Source organism: Capsicum annuum, chromosome 7, assembly GCF_002878395.1.
Source record: "Capsicum annuum cultivar UCD-10X-F1 chromosome 7, UCD10Xv1.1, whole genome shotgun sequence".
In the NCBI taxonomy this organism is placed as follows: Eukaryota; Viridiplantae; Streptophyta; class Magnoliopsida; order Solanales; family Solanaceae; genus Capsicum; species Capsicum annuum.
The window spans coordinates 208714082-208736325 of NC_061117.1; the positions used below are offsets into that span (position 1 = coordinate 208714082).

The following is a 22244-nucleotide window of genomic DNA, read 5'->3' on the forward strand; positions in this document are numbered from 1 at the left end:
CAGCATTCAATTTAATTCACAATTTATCGTTGGCTATTGTGAAATTATACTAGATATGCTGCTGTTGTCGCCCTTGGCAACTTCCTATGAGTTGCTTGGCATTGGTAGTAGAAAGGACATGTTCACTAGGAAAAAACCTGAGAGTTAACACCAAAAAAGTACTACAGTATATAAGTATCTATTTCGTATTTGGTACAAGATTTGTAATGTCCTCCACATTTCTGTACTTTTACTTGAATAGAAAATCTTTCAAAAATAACCTTTCATTTATACAAGAAAGAGATAAAATACTCCCTCTATTTTAATTTGTTTGTTTAGCTTTCATCTTAATCAGAGAGCTTTTTTTTGTAAACTCTTTATTTCAATTTTTCACGTGACCTATTTAAAACAACAAAATTAAAACAGTCTAGTATATTTATTAACACAAGATCTGAAAGTCTTCTTTACTAACTTTAACTTCAGCACAAAACGAACTGAATGGAGGGGTAATATAATTAGTACCATAAAACATTAATTCATATGAATTGGTTGAATGATGCTAAAGGAGATTTCGAAGTGGGACAAAAGAATACTGCGCTCAAGCATTTTATTCAGTAACTCTGCCTTTAATATGCTGTGACAATAACATACATTTCCTGTTGACCAGTGCTTCAAAAAGAATATTATGTGATACAACTTTTTTTTTCTATGTATATAAGTGCTAAGATATGTATAAATGAGGATCATTTAAGTAGAGGTGAAGATAATTAAACATCACGTATACAAATGGGGGCAAAATCTTTGACCAGTATAGATGGAAAATGGAGGAAAACACTTCAATCCTTGGGCCTCTTGCTCATTGCTTTTCTCTTGTTCACTTCCAAGTATCTCTTTCTCAGCCTAATGGCTTTCGGTGTAACCTGCAATAATTTTTTTTAAACAAAGGCATCGTTAGTGTAGGCTTGCATTATTCTGGATACCAAGGTACAGATGTTCAGCCGAACAACCCATTATTCGAAATAGGTATTATAGAAAGTCATCTGTAATGGGAAGTCATTTTATCACGTTTGACAAGTTAAAATAGCAAAGATACCTCAATAAGCTCATCGGAAGCAACATATCCTATGGCCTCTTCAAGAGACATCTGCAATAAAACCATCGGACATCAGACAATCAACAACCAGAAGGAGCACAGCTTAATACCATAAGATTCGTTAGCTAAAGACACTTTTGAAGACGAACAATCTAACGAAGTTTTCTCACACTTCTTTAAAAACTTCACGCGAGGAAATATGATTTAGGAGTGTCATGCAATATGTCAACAGCAAAAGTTCTTTTTTTTTTTTCATTTTTTGAGAAAGGTAATTGTAACAGCACAAAGTTTTGTAAGTGGATAAAGCACAATCAAGAGTAGAAACTCACAAGGCGAGGAGGAGTTAGCTTGGCATTCTCATCCTTGCAAGCGGCCCTTACATTTGTGAGTTCTTTTGACCTAACCGGGTTGACCTGTATCATCCAATCACCCAAGAGTCACAAATGCGCATGACAAACACAGTAAGAAACAAAACAACAGCTTCTTACATCAAGGTCTGTATCTCGAGAATGTTCTCCAATAATCATGCCATCATATGTCTGCACATTATCCAAGGCAAAGTAAGATTACAATACTTTTATATTCTTCAAAAGAGCATGTGATTGATATGCTTTCATGATCCCTGATAGTATACCCTTTTTGTTTTCCGTCTTTACTTCGAAACTTCAAATTTTACAAGTCTTCACCTTGCAAGAACACCGGACCTGTAGTTTATTATACATTCCACAGCTTAAACATCTCCCCCATCACCCCCATCACCCCATCACCCTTTTAAGTAACCACAAATGGAATATTGAGATCACAAAAATGTTTGCTAGTTGACCAACGTTGATACCCTTTTACTACTTGTAAGGAACGAAACTAGGACAAAAGGCTGAGAAACAGTTCAGTTGAGTCACCTCCATCCCAGGAGCCACGAAGAGAATTCCACGAGCTTCTAAACCCATCAGTGCATGAGCAGTGATTAACCCACGGCCCATCGATACCTGTTCAACCAACAGAACAAGGACAGTTATCCATAAACTGAAAGAGGAGACATATATCTTTTCAAAAAACAGAATATATTATATCAAATACAAGTGTATTACGAGGATTTTCCAAACATATGTTCAAATCTGAGCTTAACTGTCTTGAAGTGCAAGAGAGAAGATGCATTTGATGTGCTTACCAGAACTCCTTTTCTGACATTTCCAAGAGGACCACGATATTTTTCATAAGCTGCACCAAGGAGAAAGATGCTAAGCATAATGAAAAGTCAAACCATATAGCAGGCATTCATACATACATTAGATGTAGTCAAAATAGACAAGGGAAAAAAGAGCTAAAGAATAACTCCAAAAGCCAGCGCCTTGGCATTTGCTAAATTGAAAATTTGTTCTCTACATATGAATTCATGAGTTGATCGTGTTTATGCACGGATAACACTTGCACCTATACTTAAAAAAGATAAAATGGGAAATAACTCATTTTGAAGTGCCTATTCAAAGATCTGCATGACATGTCAAGCTTTTCTTTATATATGTCTGACGATTAAAATCAGAGATAATAACACTGTTGGCTCCTCTGTTATTAGTTAACTCTAATGGTCCTTGTGATATATGACTAAGCATATTTAACGTTCAATTAATATGTGCCCTTCTAGTTCTTCTATATAGAGAATATTTATCCTATTTTTAGAACAATATTACCCTCATAATACATGGATATTAAATGATGTAACAGTTAACAATTCGAATGTGATGATTCCACAAGGAAAGGGGTCAAAATGCACGTATCAGTTAATTGAAAGTTAAATGTGGATATCACAAGGACCAAAATCAGAATATGTCGATATTTGAGGGACTAATAGTGCAAATTCCCTGTTCTCTGTCAAAGAAAAAACTGACCCATGAAGAAACTCAACCCACCAAACGCTCAGAGGTATTTTAAGAAAGAAAAAGCAGGATGGTTTACCCAAGGTGCATTCAAAGAAAGAAGAGGGATATAAAGAGGCCAACATTTGTAACATCAATGTAAATTCAGAAACAATCTAGTGTCAGACAAGAATGTTTTATTACAAAGTTCAACTGAGCTGGTAAGCTCACATTCACATATTGCTAGCACATAGTTACTTTTGCAGTTTTGTCATCGTTATATAAATACGCAGGGAGATCCTACTGTAATGTGCGGCATGAAATTGGAGTAATTGTCAGATAAACTTGTCATAAATAGTAAAGACAAGTTGAAAAGCATACTCAGAAAAGCTCGGTGCATAAATCCAGAGCCACGGGTGTCACTGCTGAACACACTTCTATAGCCAACTAGCCCTCTGCATTAGGTCAGGGAAGCTTAAAAATTAAACAAACTAGAAAAAAAAAAGTAAGCAGCCAAGCTTGAAGAACATGCTGAATAAAAAACGAGGGTGTGAATACAGAAAGGTTGCAGTTGCATGAAACTGAAATCTGAATCTACAAATTTGTTAGCAGCCTCTAATAAAATCTTTTAAGAAGATGCATTGATTAATCATTTCAATAAATTGGCATTAGTTTTGTCACTATGTTAACCAACGAATAATCCAGTCACATTTTAATCCCATACCTCTGGATCGATAGGGTATACCTTGAAAAACAAAGACAAGATAAAACGAGGATAGAGAGCAAAGAATATACCTAGATAAGACTCATAACTGTAGCTATTTAGTACTTTACCTTACTCAAAATGCTCAGATAACTAACCCTCCAGCATGTATTAAAAGAGAAATCAGTATCATATGCATCCAGGACATGCAAGGAGGGAAGAACAGAATAATATTCCAAAAGGCAGAGGTAGGGAGAGAGAGGGAGGTAAAACCAATCTTCTAATTACGTCTCATTGTGCTCTACAAATAAAGAAAACCTGCCAAGCAAATCTGAAATAAAATACCTTGAAGGGCATGTCAGACACATTCTAGTCCTTCCCATGTTGCCAGGAACAGGGCCCATGTCAGTAACTTCACCTCGCCTGTGAGAAAGTGCTTCCATGACCAAACCTACATGCTCGTCATCAACCTGGAAACAGAAGATGGTCCCTAGTGATTTGGTATAAAATCTGAATTAAGTAAAAAACAATACTATAGGTTTATGCAATTGATTTGTGCACCTCAATAGTCACTTCTTCAATTGGCTCAAGCTTAACACCTTTCTCTACTTTGTACCTATGCGTACAGACATTGCAAATGCAGTATTAGCAGTTTGTCACCAAGGCTACTGGTGAATAATAGATACCAGTTGCACAGATACTATTAGGCCATTCAAAACCCCAAAAGAAACACCGTCTTAAATGAAGCTATAAATGTCTTGTCTACCATAGATATGTAAATATGTGTATATAGTGAGAGTGAGCATAGACGTGTATGTCTAGTTCTGGTAAGCTTTAATCTGAACACCATTCCGTAATAAGAAATAATTCTCTGCTCCTTTTTGCAATATGCTCTATATCTCCTGAATTATTGAGTAACCATAACAAAATTTACCAAGTCACAAGTTAATAGTACAGAGGAAGAGTATGCAGGCATATCAAAATGTGAATCCTAGCAAACCAGTCCAGAATGAGGACAAAGAAGCTCACATGACTTTAGGTGGGGAGACAGAGAGCTCAAATCCTTCGCGTCTCATGTTCTCAATTAAGATGCCTATTACGAACAAGAAAAACAGAAAGAAAGAGTTAGGTGTGTGTAAAATTCTAGAGAGAGAGCTCAGGTGGACTGCTTGCTTGATCCGGTTTAATTTTGTCCCTTAAGCACATATGAGACAAGCACGAATATTGGCTACATTGTTAGAGATCGTTACACGAAACAACTCACCTAATTGAAGTTCACCTCTACCCTGCACTTCATATGATTCCGACGTACTGGGGAGAACATTTATGGCAAGATTTGTTTCTGATTCAGCTAACAGCCGGTCACCAATTTTCCCTCCAGTCAACTATAAGAAGTACAAAACATTTTAGATGGCATCAGAAAAAAGAGCCTGTAGTTTCAACAATCCTATTTTCCCAGGCAGTTTAACTTAAGGACACATGCCTTCTGAAATTTCTTCAAAGTCTAAACGGACTCATCTCTCTTCTTCTTTCAGATTGAAAACTGACTAATCTCTGCTCAAAAATTCAAGAAATTTCTTGATCCAATTGACACTGGTTCCAAAATCCTATATCTCAAAAATGATAGAAGTCTTTTAAGGGAATGCTTATTGGTACAAGTTTCAATTTATGAGTTTAATACCTCTCCCACATATTTTGATAGCCTATATAAGTTTAATACTTCTCACACATACATCAAATAAGAACGCCAACTGGAACACTTGAAATGACGAAATGAGGATTCATATAGCCGACCCCGGACTGAGGCGTAGTTGTTGTTGGACATTTCAAAGCTCATCAGTTACTCGGCATACAGAACCACCCCCCATCCTAAGCTGTATACTTCATATTTTCCAGAAATTGTTTTAAACAGTTTGTAGTACAATAACCCTTCAATGACAATAATTACAGTCAATTCTAGTTTCTGCTTAAGGAAGAAATAATATCAAAGGACAGTGACAGTCTTTGTTATAGTGAAGCATACAATTATAATAAGTTATAACAGAAATCACTGTACTAGTGCTGGCAAATGGGTTGGTTGGGTCGGATATGGGCAGGTTGAAAACAGGTTAGACAAAATAGATAAAATTACAACAGATAAAAAAGGATTGATATGAATATCCAATATTATCTATTGTTTGGTGTAGACTGTAGAGGACCTGATAAGGCAGCAACTTCATGAACAGAGAATCGCTATACATATGATAAATACCTTTCCCCCCTTCTCCTTCACGGATATTATAATATTAATCTCTCACGTCTTGGAGTATTGCATTTGGAACTGGAACCAGCAACTAGACATAAAGATCACATAAATAGGAAATGAGCGGCGAAAATTATATACTTACATGACTACCATCAGAACCAGCCAAGGGAGAATCATTGACACCGAAAGTCATGGAGATGGTAGGGGGATCAAGCACAACTGTGGGCAATGCCGTCATAATCTGTCAAGTTTAAGAGTAGTTGCAGAAAAGGTTGAGGAATTTAGCTCACAAAGAATTCAGTCTCAGTAACATGTTACAAGATCAAGAACCACATACCACGTGGACATAAAATAGGAAACACAAACAGGAAAATATAATTAACCAAGTAACAAGTACTAAAATGTATCAACTAATGAACTTAATAAAGACTAGTTAAGTTCAGGAAAAGGAAGTAAAACAGTGGTAACCATAACGACTTAAATATCAACTATTGCTTGGTTTAACTCTGAATCAATTGACTAAAATGTACAAAACGTATAACTGCACACCTTGTTAGTCGAACCTTATTAGAACTTCCACAATCAGGGATATCTCTATTCTTTGATTTTAGTTTTAAGCATGTACGACGCAAGGAATAAAGGATGATCAGGCCCCTTTAATAATTATTACTTAAACCATTATATTGCACTTAAACAACATCCTACTGCTATTAATTTTCCTACAGCAATAAAAGTTAAAACAGCTTCAACAATATCACTTTAGACAGTATAAATTGCTATGAAGGCATAAAAAGGTTGGTTTCTACATTCAAAGCACAATGGTATCAATGTTTATTTTGGAGCAATAATGACTACAATTTCTGCAGAGGTCATATAATTTCATGTTAGGAACTCTTCCACATGCTAGTGAAGTATCATTTCCTCTTGCGTACAGGATTTTTCCTTCTTCGATGTGAAAGTTATCTTGTATAATAATGCCAGCAAAATTTCCACCCACAAAGCGTCAAGATTCCCAGATCAAGAAGCAATAGAAGAAATAACATGATCTAGAAACAATTAGAATTGAGTTGGATCACTAAGTGAAGAAGAAGTCACATACCTCTGCATTCGCAACTGTGTGTCCAATTGTCGGACTTGACAAACCTGCCATGGACACTATGTCACCTGCACCAGCACTATCAACTGGATCTGCTCTCATACCCTTCTTTTTCATCAGCTTTACAATCTATAAAAGTTTGACCAGTAAACAAGAAAGGAACAGAAGTGAAAATTAGGTGACAATTTCAAAGCATGGAACTAGTTCAGGCTTAGTGTTCCAACAATAAGTAAATAAATGATGGATCCTGAATATAGTCCTAAAAATTCACGCTTGAAAATTGAAATAAGTTAGTTGAATGCTGAAATATCTTCGTCCGAATCTACATGAGCTATCACCAATTATAGTTTTCCTCTTAAAAATTAACTTACTGATGCATAATAAAGTTGCAAGTAATAACCATCCAAGTTACAATCAATACCTCTGATAACAGATTACATAAGTTATTAATCTCGTATGTTAATTAAAGTATCACAGAAATATATCACATGATAAGATATGTGTACACTGTACAACTAATTCTCTGATAGTCTAACACGTGGTTTTGACTATTTGATATCATTAAGTTGCCCATATTGGAGTTCAATTTAATTTGATTACCTCAAATTTTCAAAATTTGAAAATTGATTTGATGACTAATATATACAACAATTTATTAGATTTCCAAATATTCCTCTAGCATCTTAAAGCATACTAAAGTTACAGATTTGATAAAAAGAAGATTTTCCCTTAGTTCTGTAGACAACAGACCTTTCCTTCTTCAATTTTTACAGTTCCATCGTCTGTGTTCTTCAGCCCATGTACTTTATCACCGACACGAACAACTCCACAAGTTACACGACCCGTCAAAACACGACCAAGATAAGGATCTTTCTCCATCATGGAAACCTGAAAGCAACTGTTAAGCATCTTCTCAATGCACATAAGAATGCAGAAGTTTGAAGATTCTGAAAGGATTAAGATCAGAAAATCATCAGAGAACATGGACCCAAAAAAATAAAGTTATCCAATATGAACAACTAATAAAAGCGGTCTTTCAAAGGTTCAGTACATCTAATTAGGGCCCCAGACTTGAAGAGTCGATCCGAAGGATCAAACAAAGATGGAGAGCTTATTTCTTAAGTTGCAGATTACCTTTTAAAGAGGACGGAAAGTAACCTAGCCACTATAGCAAGGTCTAAAATCACTTTCTCTGTTGCACTTGATGACAAACCTTAAACAACCCCCCACCCCACCCCAAAAAAGAATTCTTCTGTTTGGATTTGGATCGACTTCTCACCTATTGGTAAATCCTTTCTTTCCTGGCTTTATACAGCCTACCTGACTTTTTTCTCAGCTAGCATCTTTCCCAGCTCATCTTGCAGCATTACATCCATTATAAACTTATCTAGATTAGCTATGCACAGCACCACTTTTTAACCAGCTCGCATGCACCTACCTCCGACGATTTCGTTCTCCCTATTAATGAGCCATTACATTCCTTTTCAATTCTAAAAGATAACAGCCATTGAAGCATGCGTCCATTTTCTCTTCCATCTTTATCCCTAATCACCAAATAAATATCAACACGCATCACTATTTCCATTGTCCAACAAAAGATGAGGCTCTCGTAACAAGCATTCGTCTGCAACTTCTCCATCGGCAAGACCTCTAACCATTTATGAAGGAATTCTCAGTACAATATTTTATTGGAAAAACAAAGCAGGGACGAATTTCTTACCCATGGCCATGGCTAGTGGTACTTGAAAAAATGGAGGTACCTCAACGAGGTGAAGCAAAATGTACAATAGCTAATTGAACAAAAGCTTAAATATACGAGAATTATTACCAGCTTTAGCGCTTCTACACTTTAAATTTTGCAAAGTTGCATAAGCAACTGATCACCTAAATCATTTATCTCAATAAGATTTATAAACTAAGAAATGACAATGCAATACTAACCAGCATCTGAAAAGGGGCATCTAGGCTGGCACTCGGTGGAGGAACATGCCCAACAATTGCATCAAGCAATTGCGACATATCCTTCACATTAGGAGGACTTTTTGTATATGTGGAAGATGCCCATCCTTCTTTCGCTGAAGCATAAAGAACAGGAAAATCCAATTGTTCCTCTGAAATAGAATAATACAAGCTCGATCAGAAAGGGTCAAGGTTAAATATAAAATTCAAAGAAAATATAAAATATATGGAGTTTGAGTCTATGTATGGGAGAGAGATCCAGAAGAAATGAACTTAAATTTGTTATGAAAGTAATTTTCTAGAACCTGAAGCACCAAGGTTTGCGAAAAGATCAAATACAAGGCTCTCAACTTCATTACATCTCTCTTCAGTCACTGCATATGTATAATTGAACAGTTAAATATGAAACCACTAAAAGAACTTGTGATGCGAACTACCTCAGAAATAGTAATACCTGCAGGTTTGTCAACTTTATTGAGAAGAAGAATGGGGCGTAAACCATATTTTAGGGCTTTGGCAAGAACAAATTTTGTCTGTGCAAGTGGACCTTCACCAGCATCAACAACTAGGACTGCTCCTTCAACCATGCCAACAACCCTCTCAACCTGTAAGCAAATGAAAAGTGAAAAACTTACAAGTGTCATGTCAACCTAACAACACGAGGCGATACTCGAGTAGAAATTCAAAGAAACTTCCGTCAAAACAACGAAACGCTACATGATGGCATTTGACAATAAGATCCACTCTCCATTTTTTCTATGATGAAGATGACATATAAACAATACAGAAAGCTCTTGCAATTCACCATGGTAAAATGGAATTCACTCCCATTCAATGAAAACGTCAGTTTAGTGCAAAACAACTGACATTAGAAACAGTAGCCAATTGTCCAAGAAAATTGTACCAAGATTATGAAAGAAAATTTTGCTCAGGAAACTGTTTCAAACTTTTTTAATGAAGTGCTCAGAAGGTGCTTCTCATTGAAAAGCTCTTCTTCCACACACATAACACTCATAAATCTTCACAAAAAAAATTACAACTATCAACTTCCACAAACTTCTTATTCAATATTATTTTGAAAAGTACTTTTCCCGAGTATTGTCCAGATGATTCCTCATGAGAACCTTTACCACAAAGAATTTCTTTTACCGCAGTCTTACTTTCAAGGATGTAACTAAGGAGAAGACTGGAATAACAGTTGCCCCTAGAGCTAATAGAAGCTCGATCATCTTTTCCTCTTCACTAAGCCTGAATGACTTCCCAAAATCTTGAGTTTATGATTCTTATTAACACAATATCAGTAGATCCATTTACTGAGTCTAGAGACAATCTGACACGTGGAAATAACTTCTTGCTTTTAGAGAACGCAATTACAATGGTAATCCTATTTCAAAGCATATCAATTTTTCATATTTGTATCCATTCCCCCTCAAAATCCAAATAATTTTTAAAAAATCCATCTCTTTAAAACTTTGTACTCTTAAAACCCAAGGTAATAGTCAAATTACTAATTCTTGTGGCAACCTCTATGTGATTTATATATCTAAGGAAAGAAAAGATTATAAAAGACTTTACCACCAAAATCTTCATAAAATAAATACTTACTTCACCACCAAAATCTGCGTGTCCAGGAGTGTCCACCATGTTTAGCTCTTTGTCCTTCCACGAGATGGATGTAACCTTAAAAGTGTAAAAAGCATATCAGAGCTCACCCAGATCTTGGTCCAAATGACCTTATAAGGTTTACTTGAATAGACATCAGCAGTGTTACCAAAGCGACCATGCTAAACTTACATTGTGACCCATTTTGTATTCATAAAAATAAATTAAAAACAAAAAAGCATCCCCCCCCCCCCCCCCCCCCCCCCCCCCAACAACACCAAAAAAAAAAAAAAAAAAAAAAAAACCAACCCCCCCCCCCCCCCCCCACAAGAACACAATCATAACCTTGTTTTCAAAAAGGAAAATGACATCTACAATTCGGTCACTAGTTTAAACTTCATTCATCCCAAACTTATGGCCTTGCTAAAACTTTCTAAGATCAACATCATCCATATCTGGCTCAGCAAATATACCAAGCTGTAACTTTCATCACTCTACTACCAACCACATGGTAGCAGCTGTAAGTCCGGCCTTTTTTTCATCATTGCCAGTGGAAGCAGTACTTCATACTACACATAGTAACAACCCTTAAAATTCTGATATCTTAAATCATCACATGTATTTGAAAGCCAACATGCATCTTCAAGATAACAGAGCATCCTGAATAACACTATCAGTGAATAGTCAGTCAACCTCAAATTCCATCTTCAAAATCACAGTGCAGTTCATGGTTAGCTAAAGAAACGTACTAGTGGTCCTCACAAAACCTCTTAGTCTTAGAAGGAAAAAGATTAAATTAATCCACAGATTAAGTATCAGGCAAAAGATTGACTGAAGAAAACGAGGTTATTGGCTAAAACTTTCTAAGATCAACATCATCCCATCAGCATCATCCATATCTGGCTCAGCAAATATACCTAGCTGTAACTTTCATCACTCTACTACCAATCACATGGTAGCAGCCGTAAGTCCGGCCTTTTTTCATCATTGCCAGTGGAATCAGTAGTTCGGACTTCGGACTTAATACAGTAGCACCTAAAATTCTGATATCCTTAATCCTACATCATCACATGTATTTGAAAACCAATGTGCATCTTCAAAATCACAGAGCAATCTTGAATACCACTAATAGTTAGTAGTGTTTCAAACTCAAGAGTGTATCTTCAAAATCATTCTGGGTAAGCTAAAAAACCATATGGGTGGTACTCAAGAAATCTCTTAGTTTTAGAAGAAAAAATCAAATCCATATACAAACGAAGTAGAAGGCAAAATATTGGGAAAAGAAAATCAGCTAATCAGCTTTAACTTCCTCAGACCAACATCATCCAAATCTGGCTCAGCAAATATACCTAGCTGTAACTTTCATCACTCTACTACCAAACCACATGGTAGCAGCCGTAAGTCCGGCCTTTTTTTCATCCTTGCCAGTGGAAGTAGAAGTTCGGACTACGCATAATAACAACCCTTACAATTGTTATATCCTAAATCATCACATGTAGTTCAAAATCAACACGCATCTTCAAAATCTTAGAGCAATCTTGAATACCACGAGTAGTAAGCCAAAGAATCTGGCACAATAGCAAGTAGTGAGTCAAACTCACAAGTCACAGTGCATGTTCAAAATCACAGAGCAATTCATGGTCTAACGATTGTGATTCCATCTGAAGTCTAGCAACAAGGGTTTTTATCTTAAGATAATAAGGTGTAAGAGACAATTGGCCGACTTGAATAAAGCATGAGAATATGCTATTAATGAAGGCAAGATAGTCAACAACACTTAAGGATTAGGAAATAGGGAGCTTCATAGTAACAGGAAAAAAAAAAAAAAAAGGGCAGCCCGGTGTACAAAAGCTACCGCTATGCGCGGTGTCCGGGGAAGGGGCCCACCACAAGTGGTGTATCATACGCAGCCTTACCTTGCATTTCTGCCAGAGGCTATTTCCAAGGCTTGAACCCGTGACCTCTTGGTCACATAGCAGGAACTTTACCAGTAACAGAAAGTGGAACTTTTTCTGTAGAGCTGCGTTTTGATTCCGAGAAGTCTATCCACCTAATTAATTCAATTGGTATAAAAACATGGACCAAGTGACCACGACGTAATATATACAGATGAATCCAGCTTCAATTATAACATGTATGCTTTTAAAAAAAAAAAAAAAGAAAAAAAAAATCCAAACTATCAAAGCTAATGAAATAGAGCCTTTTACGGTTGTACCTACGCACTGTCACCTCCCTCACCCCACCCCCACCCCCAAACCCCAAAAACATGAACTCTCTCAGGAAACATTGGAAGCCAAACAACAGATACATCAAACAACATAGAATTCCTTTCATTCAATTAGGGATATATATATATACATATATATAAGCAAGCAATACAAAAGAAACCAATAGAACTGACATTTTCTATTTTAATTTCAGCAACACGAATTTGGAATTTACCCATGAAATATTTCTATATAGCGCATTACTTATAGAATGAGAATTTTAATGAGGCTTTAAACAACTGTAATTAGCCCCAACAAACACAAAGAGTGAATCAAGGCTGGATGATCAGAATATTAAAAATTCTGCTCATTTTGTCCATCATAATTTAAATGCAAGGACAGCACCTCTTAATTGACATACTTATATATTATATACACACATCTGCATATAGTTGGGCATCCACTACTTATATAGTAAATCCGTTTCTGTTAATCAGAAACTTATGACAAAGGCACAAACGAACTTTGCTATAGAAAAGCTTCGACAATATCCGCATAACCAGTGGCAAACTTATAGCTAAAATATGGGGCACATGAACCCCTAATCTCTCCATAAAATTTGATATTTTATGTATATACTCACTCCATTCATTTTTACTTATCACATTTCGCTTCACAAGAGTCAATTTGACTATTATAGAAGCAAAATTGAGTTAGATTTATTTAATATTTTTTATTTAAATTTTAGATATTTGAAAACTATTCAAACAATACTGTAAGTTGCACTCTTTCTCATATTAATATGATGAAAAAATATATCTTAAAATGTTGGTCAAAGTGTATATAGTTTGAATCTTGGTAAGCGAAACGTGACAAGTAAAAGTGAATGGAGGGTGTATTTTCTAGAAATAGTATAATATCATCTGTTGTACCCATGCTACAAGAAGGTTAGGTGGTGCACTTGATTAGATGCTGAGTTATTTATCTAGACGGCCAGGGTTCAATTCCTACTTGATGCATTTTCCTTTTCTTAAGTGTTGCACCCATGTTCTAAAAATCCTAAATTCGCCTCACATAACCAAGCAGGTGATTGGGAAAGAGGTAAGGGAATTAAACACTCTCTCTATTTCAATTTGTAGTCCGGTCTTAACTTGGCACGGAGTTTAAGAGAGTCAAGAATAATTTAAAATCTTGTAACATTAAACTAAATATACATCAAATATACCAAAATATCCTCTAATCTTATGGTCTTAAACAAGTCCAGATAAACAGTCGGAATAAAAGAGTTCTACGTAAAAGCTTAAAGATGCTTTCTTTTTTTACACGAACTAAACGGGAAAGTAGGATAAACAAATTGACATTAAGTTTGTCCGTTTCAATTTGTTTGTCTTGTTTTGACTTGGCTCGGACTTTAAGAAAGCCAAGAAAAAATTCTATCTTAAATACGTCAAATCTACCAAAACATCCTCTAATCCTCTTGTCTTAATCATGTTTCATGGAAAGTTAGAATTAAATCGTCGACAAAAAAATATTAAAGATGCATTCTTTCTTAAACGAACTAAAAAGTAAAGTAGGCCAAACAAATGGAACAGAACAAATACCTTAGAAGCAATAGTTATCCCGCGTTCTCGTTCAAGGTCAATAGAATCCAAAGCACGTTCATGAGGTATATCAGCTCCACACTGCCGAAGCAGTCTATCCATAAGAGTCGTCTTTCCATGATCAACGTGAGCTATAACAGCAACATTCCTCAGCCGGCCGGGATCCAGTGCGCCGCCGGGTGCATCGGCGGCGGCGGTAGCGGCGGCGGTGGAGAAAGATCGAGCATAGGATAGAGGTTTGATATGGGAATAGTGAGGGGAGGAGAAGGATTTTCGAGTTGTTGAGCAGAGAGATCGAAGCAATGGAACCACCATTTCGATCTTCGAAAATAGAAATGGCTACTCCAGCTCTTTCAGTGCCAGAAGCTTAGGGGGTTTAGGGTTTTTGGAAATGAGTAGTGCTCTTAAATGGCACACAAATACTCTTTTTCTATTTGACTCAAAAATATACTTAATGTATTAGAAATGACTTAAAAATATTTTTTTTTCCTTGGTTTAAAAATATTTCTCCATCCACTTATTTGGATCAAAAATATCTTTAACAATAAATTTAAATTCAAAAATATCTCCTTTATATTATATTATTTTTTTAGTTTCACGTAGAGATAATTTTTTTTGTCATTACAATTTTTTAATTATGATACTATATATTTTTTGATGGAATAAATATGCATTAATTAGTAAATTATTTTTTGGTTTCACGTAGTGATGGGATTTTTTTAGTTATAATTTATTTTATTATTATATTATTTTAGGTTATTTCTGGATTTTTTAATTATAATTTTTTATTATTATATAGTTTTTGTGGGTTTTACGTCAGGGGTGTTTTTTTTTAATTATTATTTTTTTAGTTTTAGGTTGGTATCAAGTTATCAAGTAATTTATGGTACATCATAATAGCTATATTTATGGTAATTTTTGTTTTTTCAAGAAATATATTTTTTATATTTTAGGACTCTTAATTTCCTTCCATATATTTTAGGACTCTTAATTTTCCTATATGTTTCGGGTTTCATATTTATATATTTTAGAACTCTTAATTTCATTCTATATATTTATTTAATAAAATAAAAATTAACGGAAAAAGATTAAATGATTTTATCTATTGTAAAGTCTTCTAAGGGAGAATGTTTTTTTTTTAAGTTATTGTTATTTTTTTGGTTTCACGTAGGGGTGTTTTTCAATTACATTTTAATATATATATATATATATATTTCTTTGTATTATTACTATTTTTATGGTTTCATGTTGGAGAAGGATAGGATTGTAAAATATTATGCATTCTTACCTAAATTAAATAAAGACTTAAATTACTTTCAATTTCTTTTGTTATATATAAAAAGTTCAAAACCTAAAAAGAACTAAAAGTCTTCAAAATTTTACCTAAAATATGTTTTTTAATATTTGAGCACACTGAGATAATCATTAACTATGAAAGTATTTGCCCTTCGCTAATTATCCTATTTAAGGAATTCTTTTCTAATTTTGCACTTAAACATTAATTAATTTTTTTAAAATTTTTATATATAACTAAAAAAATTAGTGAAAAGAGGACCATTAAATTGTGAATGAATTTGAGTCTAATTACATGTGGACCAATAAAAATAATGTCATGTATTTAATTTAAATAAAATTATATTTTACATCAGAATTTGTTAAAAGGAGGAGACATTTTTTTGACTTAAATTTAATGTTAAGGGCATTTTTTATCCAAATAGGTGGATGGACAGGTATTTTTGAACCAATAGAGGAAGAAGGATATTTTTGAGTTATTTCTAATACATCAAGGGTATTTTTGAGCCAAATAGATGGATGGAAGAGTATTTTTGAGTCATTTCTAATACATCAAGGGTATTTTTGAGCCTAAAGATGGAAAGAGGGTATTTGTGTACCATTTTCAATAGTTGAAGGGTATATTAGACCCTTTTTCAAAATATCAAAATTTACAAAATGATAATTTAATTTAATTTTTTTAATAAGGCATAAGTATTTCAAATTTCAGCTCTTGATACGACACATTTAAATTTTACGAAATCTATTACTTTAAAATTTATTTTTTATATATTTTTATTCTAATATAACTATTAAGGGTCGTTTGATTTATGGTATTAATGTAAATAATCTCAGAATAAAATAATAATTCCGAAATAAAAATTTTATTCACTCGTTTGGTTGTCAATAGCTGGGATAACTTATCCCGGGACTAATAATTAGTCCCGGGATAAGTTATCCATAGATATGGTGGGATTATTATCCCAACTTAAGTTATCCTTGATATAAAATATAAAATGACAAAAATACCCAAAATAACTAATAGGCTGGTGTCTGATGCCTTCAATAACTAATTGTAACTTCTCCTGCAGTTCAATTATATGAGTCTTAATTGAGAATTGATGCCGGTTGCAAAGCTCAGCATGGGTGGTGCGACTCCAGCTGCAATGAAAGCAGGTGAGGGAAATGATTCTCTTGATACCTTAATTAGGCAAGCCATGGAGCCTCTTTTTTCCTTTTCAAGAACAGGGGGTGGTCCTGACCAGTGGTTTCAACTGCTTCATGGTTTAGAGCAGCAAGGCACCAAATAATATAAAGAAGGGTTGCATTCATAGCATACAACTTTCGTAGGTTCTTGTGCATATTAGATAAGTGGGTCAGGGAAGTCATCAATATTTCAATTAGATTGAAAACCTTGTGGTGGTAAAGAATGTTGTGCTTTGGGCCATACTTGTCTTGTAGGTGTAGAACCTATCAACCCATTTAGTAACTTGAAAATGACTCAAAATTTCTTATATATAAAGCTCTGGTTGAAGCCATGAAAATTGATTGATTTATGTGGCTCTTTGTGCATATAATGTTGGTGGTTGACATATGTTAACACTAGTGAAATTTCAGAAATATGAAAAATGCACATGGGAATTTTATATCTGATTATACCTAACTGTGCAGTTTTTAGTCAGTCCATCACAGGTTCCATTTGACATGTGGTCTTCTGTCACAGTTGAAGTAAGGTTTTCTAGAATAGCTTATATCCTGTCCTCTTCTTGGGGTTGTTGCCGTATTTTGGCTAGGGTAGCCTTCTTTTTGCAACTTAAAAATTTTGTGTTGTAAGTTTGGTTTTAAATTTTGTCTAATTTCTTATTATTTTCTGCAACAAAAGCTCAGCAACTTTTGTTAGTTTGAACAATATATGAGTATAGAATTAATTGATACAATGGTCCCAGCTCTTCACAGACCAACTGCTTGTCTTTATTTTTCATTTAAATTGAGTACTCTCACTTCTCTTTCGTATTTTTTGTGCTTATTTGCTATGGTTGAATGGCCGTAAAGGTTGTCAGGTTTCAAATTTGATAATCAGTCGAGTTGTGCAGTGGTGGTTGCTGCTCAATTTTGTATAATTACACATGCAAATAGACACTTGCAAGCAGCATGGGTCTCCATTGAAAAGCATTTGGATTCTGCATAAGAAATATAGTTGAAATGAAGATTGAGGGAGTTGGTGACTTGGATAAAATTGCCGCGAATATGTATATATATAACAGAAGAATGTTAAAAGAAAATCTTGCCTTGGAAAACTTGCAGTCATTGCAACCACAAAGGTAACCAGTCCCTTTAATAACTGTTCTAGCAGATTTCTGCATGAAAAGATAGGTTCATCATTTGAGATATCTAGAAGACTTAGCATGATGAACTGCATTCACATTAAACTGTAGTTTGGAAAATTTATCCAAGTATCAGCGACATTCGTTGTTGGATTAATAATAACTTTTATTAAGGGGTGGCATCTAACATTGGTCTTATCAACTTCAATTCCTCCACTTGTCCTCTCTTCTGCTGTCATGACTATCATTCTGGAGAAATTAGCATCCCGTGCATAAACTGTTTATTCAGAAGCCGTAATTGTGGTTGAACAGACAATAAGCTCAATTAGAATTGTATGACAAGAGTGTTATTTTCCTTCTACGGGTACTAGAATCTGTATTAATACAACAACAACTTCATAATAAGTTCACATATGTACAAGAACAGTTCTGAAGTTCTTTAACACCTTCAACACAAGATTATTACTAATTTATCCAAGAAGTGTATTAGATATCAGAAAATAAATGAAACAGAAATTTTAGACCAAGTCCCTCGAGTTCACAGAGTGTCCTTAAAGAATAATTTCCCTCACTGTACCCAAGGTTATGAAATTTTTCTCTCGGGATAAAATGACCTTCAATTCAATTATAACGGTACCTTAAATAATTGAATTCCACGTACGCACTCAATGGTTCAAATGATCATACAGAATATTTTTAATAGAAGAAGAGTTTTGTATTCTAAAAAATTCTGTATATCAAACTTGTGGATCAAAGAAGGTTTATATAGCCATAACATGCCTCTTCTGAAAAGTGACAATAGTTCACTTTAGAGGTGTGCCTTTTCTGAAAATTCATGTTTGTTCATCCAAAGACTGTGTCTTTTAGAATAAACATACCATTTCACGTGAAACAGTGTGTCATTTCGTTGAAGGGTTGCATCCCTTTCGAAACAACACTTTATTTCTACATGGCATTTCAAAACAATGCACCAGTTCAGAAAAACAGTGCATCATTTCACTGCATGCATGTATAAATGGAGTATCAAATACTGTTTCAGACTGAATTTCATTAATTTTGTCAGATAAACTTTGTCCAAAAAGATATATCTCATCGATCGATCATTTGACAAATCCAAAGCCGAAGTCAAAGCCGAGTCGAGCGAGCGACGACGACGGCGCGATACATCTCTTATTTCTTGCCTCACTTAGCATGTGGAAATGTGTTTCACAATATAAACACTTTAAAGCTTCTTTCTGCCACCAATGTGGGAGAATTTTAGTAAGCTTTCCTATTTTGAGTACACTTTTCATTTTGGTGTAAACTCAATTTTCTCTTCCACTTAATTCCCTCCATTTTCCATTCAAAACACACACATAGGACCCAACAATCCCCCACATGAGTTGGGAATGACTATTTTTCAAAAAACTTTACAGACAAGTATGTGATCATCAAGCAAAGACTGATTGCATTCGGATAAGTGGGTTTTCCTTTGAACTTTTCGTAGTGAACATGCATCGGATGCACTCAGTCAATCGGTGGATTTAATATCTCTGAACCGTCGAGCTTTAATGTATACCTAGATAACACATGTCACACAACCAGCCTTTTACCGTTTATGGTTCTCACGATTTTATTCTTTTCAGCCATGAACACGTCCCGGTTTCATGAGAGCTTAGAGAATAGGCCTTTACTAACATTCTCCTTGAAGTGGCTTCCACTTTGCCCTCACATAGGTGATTTCTAAATATTCAATCCTATAGATTAAACTATTTGGTCAAATCTGCCAAATTTAGATAATCATTAAAAGACTTTTAAACTTCAGTCTTATCCTTGTTTACTAAACATTGTCTACAGCATGAGAATGAGTTGGGTAATTGACAATGTTGAACCTGTCAGACACAACTTTATTTGATCTTCTTGAACCTAGCTCCTGGGATCTCCAGTCTGCTAGGTAGAGTTACCGCCTTGCTGACTTGTCCTAGGCCTTAAACTCATTCCCTTAGATATCCTTTCTATTCCTTCTCTAGATAGGCCTTTTGTAAGTGGATCCGACACATTATCTTTTGAATTTACATGGTCAACAGTAATAATTCCACTAGAGAAAAGTTCCCTAACGGTATTATGTCTCCGTCGTATGTGACGAGATTTACCATTGTACATCATGCTCCCTGCCCTACCTATTGCCGCTTGGCTATCACAGTGTATACATACTGGTTCCACTGGTTTAGGCTAATACGAAATATTTTCCAAGAAATTTTGGAGCCATTCTGTTTCTTCACCGACTTTATCCAATGCGATAAATTCAGATTCCATTGTAGAGCGAGCAATACAAGTCTGTTTGGATGATTTCCATGAGACTGCTCCTCCATCGATAGTAAATACATATCCACTTATGGATTTTACTTCATTCAATCCAGTGATCTAATTTGCATCACTATATCCTTCAAGTACCACATGATATTTATTATAATGCAAGGCATAATCTTGAGTGTATTTAAGATACCCCAAAACTCTTTTCATTGTCATCCAATGAGTTTTGTTGGGATTACTCATGTACCGACTCAATTTACTGATAGCGCATGCTATGTCTGGTCGTGTACAGTTTATTATATACATTAAACATCCCAATACTCTTGCATACTCCAATTGTGAGTCACTTTCACCTTCATTCTTTCGAAGTGCAAAGCTCACATCCAATGGAGTCTTGGCAATATCGAATTCCATATACTTGAACTTGTCAAGTACATTTTTGATATAATGAGACTGTGACAATGCCAACTCTTGTAGAGTTCGATGGATTCTCATACCTAAGATCACATCAGCAACTCTAAGGTCTTTCATATCAAACATGCTCTCGAGCATTTGTTTTGTTGCATTTATGTCAAAAATGTCTCTGTTGATGATTAAAATATCATCCACATATAAACAAACAATGACTTGGTGACTTGAAGTGTCTTTAATATAAACACATTTATCACATTCATTTATTTTGAATCCGTTTGCCAATATGGTTTGGTCAAACTTTGCATGGCATTGTTTTGGTGCTTGCTTTAGTCTATACAATGACTTAATAAGTTTACACACCTTGTTTTCCTTTTCTGGAACCACAAAACCCTCAGGCTATTCCATGTATATTTTTTTCTCCAATTCTCCATTTAGGAAAGCGTTTTTCATATCTATTTGATAGATTTCAAGACCATATACCGCAACCAAGGCAATTAATATTCGAAGCGATGTTATCCTTGTTACTGGCGAGTATGTATCAAAGTAATCAAGGCCTTCTTTTTATTTGAAGCCTTTTACTACAAGTCTTGCCTTGTATTTGTCAGTAGTACCACTCGTTTTCATCTTCCTTTTGAAGATCCATTTAGAACCTAAAGGTTTATTTTCAGAAGGAAGATCTACCAATTCCCATGTATGGTTGCTTAAGATTGAATCAATATCACTATTGACTTCCTCTTTCCAAAATGATGAGTCCAAAGATTCCATCGCTTCCTTAAATGTTTGAGGCTCATTTTCTAAGAGAAATGTTACAAAATCTAATCAAAACGAAGTAGATGCTCTTTGACGTGTACTATGTCTTGGATTTTCTTCATTATGTACATCCTCACTTGGTTCATCTCGAGGTCGTTTAGACCCCCCACGAGACTGTTTATGTCTAGTTTTATATGAATAAATATTTTCAAAGAATTCAGCATTGTATGATTCAATTATCGTATTTTCATTAATATCTGGATGTTCGGATTTATGAACCAAAAATCAGCATGCTTTACTACTTTTAGCATATCCTATGAACACGCAGTCCACCGTTTTAGGTCCTATCTTAACCCTTTTAGGCATAGGAATTTGGACCTTTGCTAGACACCCCCACACTTTAAAATATTTTAAGTTGGGTTTTCTTCCTTTCCATTTTTCATAAGGAATTGATTGTGTCTTACTATGGGAAACTCTGTTGAGTATACGATTGGCTGTAAGGATAGCCTCCCCCATAAATTTTGCGGTAAACCGGAACTTATAAGCAAGACATTCATTATTTCCTTCAAAGTTTGGTTTTTTCTTTCCGTAATTTTGTTAGATTGAGGTGAATACGGGGCCATAGTTTGATAGACAATTCCATTCTCTACACATATTTCGGCAAAAAGAGATTCATATTCTCCGTCCCTAACACTTCTTATCATTTTTATCTTTTTATCTAACTGATTTTCAACTTCATTTTTATATTGCCTAAACACATCTATTGCTTCATCCTTACTATTTAGCAAATAGACATAATAATATCTAGTGCAATCGACAATAAAAGTTATGAAATACTTTTTCCCACCACGTGA

General features: G+C 34.9%; 1 protein-coding gene and 3 non-coding genes across 4 annotated transcripts; all 4 read right to left on the bottom strand.

Annotated features, from left to right (window-relative positions):
* Positions 1-556: 556 nt before the first annotated feature.
* On the bottom strand, positions 557-14756 carry LOC107878399 (50S ribosomal subunit assembly factor BipA). The gene is made up of 19 exons (XM_016725376.2): positions 14339-14756; positions 10534-10608; positions 9383-9533; positions 9234-9302; positions 8911-9080; positions 7720-7857; positions 6973-7098; positions 6016-6114; positions 4893-5013; positions 4658-4721; positions 4190-4244; positions 3974-4098; positions 3307-3380; positions 2241-2290; positions 1972-2058; positions 1561-1611; positions 1402-1485; positions 1073-1123; positions 557-899 (listed from the first exon to the last, which is right to left on the bottom strand). Exons 1-19 carry the CDS (start codon positions 14651-14653, stop codon positions 816-818), a joined length of 1989 nt encoding a protein of 662 aa, XP_016580862.1. The 5' UTR covers positions 14654-14756; the 3' UTR covers positions 557-815.
* LOC124886330 lies at positions 10986-11080 on the bottom strand. The gene has a single exon (XR_007043416.1). It is a non-coding gene; the product is annotated as a small nucleolar RNA snoR113 (small nucleolar RNA).
* On the bottom strand, positions 11430-11523 carry LOC124886331. The gene has a single exon (XR_007043417.1). It is a non-coding gene; the product is annotated as a small nucleolar RNA snoR113 (small nucleolar RNA).
* On the bottom strand, positions 11862-11957 carry LOC124886332. The gene has a single exon (XR_007043418.1). It is a non-coding gene; the product is annotated as a small nucleolar RNA snoR113 (small nucleolar RNA).
* Positions 14757-22244: the final 7488 nt, after the last annotated feature.

Bases quoted from the DNA above. Each gene is read 5' to 3' on its own strand.
- LOC107878399 (XM_016725376.2), bottom strand. From the start codon at position 14,653: ATGGTGGTTCCATTGCTTCGATCTCTCTGCTCAACAACTCGAAAATCC. The intron at 9,303-9,382 runs GTATTACTATTT...ATACATATGCAG, and splicing joins TAAAGTTGACAAACCTGCAG to TGACTGAAGAGAGATGTAAT. The intron at 7,858-8,910 runs GTTAGTATTGCA...AGTTGCTTTCAG, and splicing joins ATGCCCCTTTTCAGATGCTG to GTTTCCATGATGGAGAAAGA.